At 37.6% G+C, this 4,154-nt stretch overlaps 1 protein-coding gene across 1 annotated transcript in view; it reads left to right on the top strand.

The window, feature by feature from the left end:
• Positions 1 to 3,927, top strand: part of LOC107300343 (nucleolar protein 11-like) — a gene marked incomplete at both ends in the record, with an annotated part of 17,016 nt that extends 13,089 nt beyond the window's left edge. Inside the window, 4 exons of the mRNA XM_015829676.1 lie at positions 1,780 to 1,845; positions 2,315 to 2,499; positions 2,982 to 3,107; positions 3,651 to 3,927. Of these exons, the coding sequence (XP_015685162.1) occupies positions 1,780 to 1,845; positions 2,315 to 2,499; positions 2,982 to 3,107; positions 3,651 to 3,927 (654 nt within the window). The remainder of the gene's footprint in view (positions 1 to 1,779; positions 1,846 to 2,314; positions 2,500 to 2,981; positions 3,108 to 3,650) is intronic.
• Positions 3,928 to 4,154: the final 227 nt, after the last annotated feature.

Genomic DNA, 4,154 nt, shown 5'->3' with positions numbered 1-4,154 from the left:
GATTTGGCATTTTTGTCTGCCCATTGAGTCCTCCCCAAGGACCTGGGATAAGCAGAGGTGGATGTTTGGTAGTGTTGCAGATATATCGGCGCAGGATGTAAGCTGTTCCGAATAAAGTTGCCTTTTGCATTTGATGGATGGTGAATTTGCCAGTGCCGATGTTGTTCAAATGGTGCTCCAGTTATTTTGGGGATTGCATCCAAGGCGCCTATTACCGTTGCTTTCTTTTGCCACAGTTATTCTATTTCTATAATATTTATAATATTATTTGGTTCATCGCAGTCAGCCAGATGTTCATACTGGATTTGGTATTTTTAATCCACCTATCAAGTCCTTCCCAAGGACCTGGGATAGGGAGATGTTGGTGATTGATTGATTAATTGATTGATTATAAATATTTATAGTATAATAATACATAATATCCACATAATGTTGAAAATTTCTTCAGATTTTAACTCACCTCCTCCAAACAAACCAATAAGCAACATTCACTAGTCTAATCCTAACCGGGAAGTTGGGAGGGGAGGGATGTTTTTGTTCTTTTGTGATTTTAACTCATTTTAAACTCTTGGCCAGGGGTCTTCAAACTTGGCCTTTTTATGACTTGTGGACTTCAACTCCCAGAATTCCTCAGCCAGATGTGCCTGGCTGAGGAATTCTGGGAGTTGAAGTCCACAAGTCATAAAAGAGCCATGTTTGAAGACCCCTGCTCTTGGCAGTGCCTTGACAAATACATTGTTTCTCTTAGCATGATTTTTGGAAGTGGTTTGTTATGGCCATCTCCCTAGGGCTAAGAGAAAGTGACTAAGTCACCCAGATAGCTTTATTCCTAAGGCAGCACTAAAACCCATACAGGTAGTCCTCGAGATATGATCACTTGTTCAGCGACTGTTCAGAGTTATGGCAGTGCTTAACATAGGGGTTTATGATTGGTCCTCAAAGTTCTGGCCATTGCAGGGCCTCCACAATTACTTAACTGCCAAACAACTCGCATTTAAGAATGGTTCCAGTGTCCTGTGATCATGAAATTGCGATTTGCCAATTTCCTGCCAATTTCCCGCTGGCAAAGTCATTGGGGAAACCTATGGGCAAGGTTGTAAGTCACTTGGGTAAATCTCCCCCTACCCAGCCTGTCTTTGAACACCCCCTCCTTTCCCCCTTTGCTTTCTTACACCCAGAGCACCCTCCTTCCCCCCTCATTCACACACACACACACACACACACACACACACACACACACACACCATCCTTTCCAGGCCTCTCTGCTTTCTTGTGCACCTGAACCCTCTTTCCCTGGCCTTCCTGCATTTGCACCACACCCCAGCACCTCCCTTCCTCGACTCATGCATGATTTGCCCCGCACCTCTCAGGGCCTAATTTTGGTTTGATGAAATAGAGGCATCCAAGCCACATCCTGTTCTATTAGCAATTTTGGCATAATCTAATAAGAGCCAGTGATGGTATATTTCTTCTCTTTTGGATCCATTCTGGAGTGTGGGTTTTTGTGGTACAGAAAAGACACTTTTAAATGTATTTGTTACATTTGTAGTGGGTAAAATCACTGCTGACATACGTGTTAAGAATGCCTGGGACACATGATCCTTTTCATCTGATAATGTCTTTCTTACATTTACCCAGATGGTACCTTCATAATAAACGAATCAGGGTTTCTTGTTAGAATGTGAGATCTCACTGAAGACATAATCTCTGATTCCTAGTTTTGGAGGAATGTTATCTACTTGTTTCAGAGAATCTTAATTTCTTTGTCAAATATTGCAGTTGAGGTCAAGAAAGAATGCTCAAGAAGGGACCCTGACAGTGGAACAGCTTCTTAACATTATTAAGGTAATTATGAACACTCCCTATTGAAAGAAAAGGGCGGCGAGGCAATCTTGAGTGGGGTTTTCTCTATGTATAAATGCGTCTTTAAGCATGACTCTTAACAAAGTGAAATATGTAGCTGAATGAGTAGTTAATTTGCAATTCTCCTTTAAGTATCAGCAAAGCAAATTAGAGATGAAATTATCATAGTTATATTAATTAGCATTTTTAAGTGCAATTAACAAATCTTCTGGTTAGTGTGATTCTTAAAAAAAAAAAGTTGCTCTGTAAACTACAGAAACAGAGCCAGAGATGAAATATTTCACAAGTATCTAAAAACGTTTCTCTTTACCGATTTGGTCTCGTGAAGAATTAATGGACCAAACTCTTACAATAACCATGTTGGGCGACTAGTCCAGTAGTTAATAATTTTAATTGGCAAAGAAAATAATTAAGTTGGGACCAATAAGTAAAATGTTCTCTTTTTTTTTAGGGTGCTTCTCAAAATACTGTAGAAGAAAAACTACTGGCGTTTTTGTCTAGTGCTCCAGGGACAGTCTTTCAAGCATCGGTTGGATATATAGTATCTGCTCTTGTGAACAGATGTAAAGCAGAATCTTCATTCTATCCTCGCAGTTGCTTGGTACAACTGATTCAAACACAAGGCCTCTCTTATAGGTAATACATATCTAATCTTTTCTAACAAACAGCCTGCTTCACCTTTTTGTAACAATAGCTCCCGAGAATTGGGTACTTTACATACCAGAAACTTTTTTAAAAGGTGTATGGAAATATATACAGAAAAATACAATTGTTAACACATTAGAGTGGTAGTTTGGTGTAGTGGTTAAGGTGCTGGCTTAAAAACCAAGAGACTGAGTTCTAGGCCTCCTCCTTAGCTGGGTAACTTTGGACCAGTCGCTATCTCTCAACCCAGCCTACCAAACAGACTTATTGTTGTGAGGAAATAGGAAGCAGCAGTATTAGATATGTATGTCCCCTTGAGTTTATATATAAACAAGGGCAGGATAAAATAATAGTAATAATAGGGACTCAGTGGGAGGACACAAATGCCAAACCCAGTCTAAACATGTGGCTGACTATGCAACTAATCATAATAATGTTAAATATATTGAGAACTTTACTATCTTATCTTCCAGCATGTGTCCAGAACTGATAGCAATTGCAGTGGAGAAAACAGATATACATCTGTTGCAGCTCTGTCTGCAGCAATTTCCTGATATCCCTGAAGCAGTTATTTGTACTTGCCTGAAGATTTTTCTGAGGTAAATATACATACTTCTGTTTGTATTTAAATTTATTAACAGCTCTGGCAAGAGTTTGTTTTGAAATAGTGGGCTTTTTTCCAGTTTAATTTCTGTTTATAAAAAGGCTCTGAAAAGATGGCACTAGTCTTAGATCACCATGTGGACAAGCTGAAGAAATGACAGCTAACTATAAATCATCTCTTTTTCTTTGCAGAACTTTTCATTTTACAAGCTTATTTATTTAGGTCTACTTAATACCGTATGAACCTAAAGTAATTTCCCTTTTATAAAATCCAGATTTTGTATTCTTTTTTTTTCTTTTAATTGATTCAGATTGGGAAAAATTCATCTTCAAGCAATTAACCTTATAATGGTTTTCACCATCCCTGGTGTACTATTATCCCTATCAACTTTGCCTGCCAAAAGCAATTTTTTCCCTATGTTCTTCTATTTTAACAGCAAACAATCTGTCTTAGATTTATTATTGTTTCAACTTCAAGAGTAGTTTTAAATAACATTTTAAACAAATTGAGTATTTGTGGACATTTTGTTTCTTTGTAGCATTGGTGATGACCGCCTTGAAACGATGAATATGAATTCAGATTTTGTACCAGATCATGTTCATACTGTTGAAAACAACAAAATGGATGAACTGTCTAAAATTATACAGAATGGCTGTACTTTTGAACTCATAGAAGAAGATAGCTGTGATACGCAGACAATACAGAAATCCCAAGAAATAGACCAAAGTGAAATATGTCCAGTTGGGCCACAGAAAGCATCATTGCTGTATCCTTTGGAATATATTATTGATGTGACTGATGAAAAAGAAACGATCGTTAGTGTTCCCCTTATTCAGTATAATCTGAATTGAAAATGTTAACCTTCAGAAGTAATCTTTGGCCTCTCAGTTGATTGTGGTATACAATAAAAAAAATACATTAACTGGAAGCAAAATGTAGTAATGCACCAAAAAGCAGTGAACAGATTCTAGCAACTTATTTCAGTCTCATCTCCAAAATTTACATAAAAGTATATATACTTGGGAAACCACTGCATAAAAAG

Source organism: Protobothrops mucrosquamatus, unplaced genomic scaffold, assembly GCF_001527695.2.
Source record: "Protobothrops mucrosquamatus isolate PMUCROS unplaced genomic scaffold, P.Mucros_1.0 scaffold6721, whole genome shotgun sequence".
NCBI classification, from domain to species: domain Eukaryota; kingdom Metazoa; phylum Chordata; class Lepidosauria; order Squamata; family Viperidae; genus Protobothrops; species Protobothrops mucrosquamatus.
The sequence above is the reverse complement of the archived record's forward strand: the minus strand, read 5'-3'. Positions and strand labels throughout refer to the sequence as shown.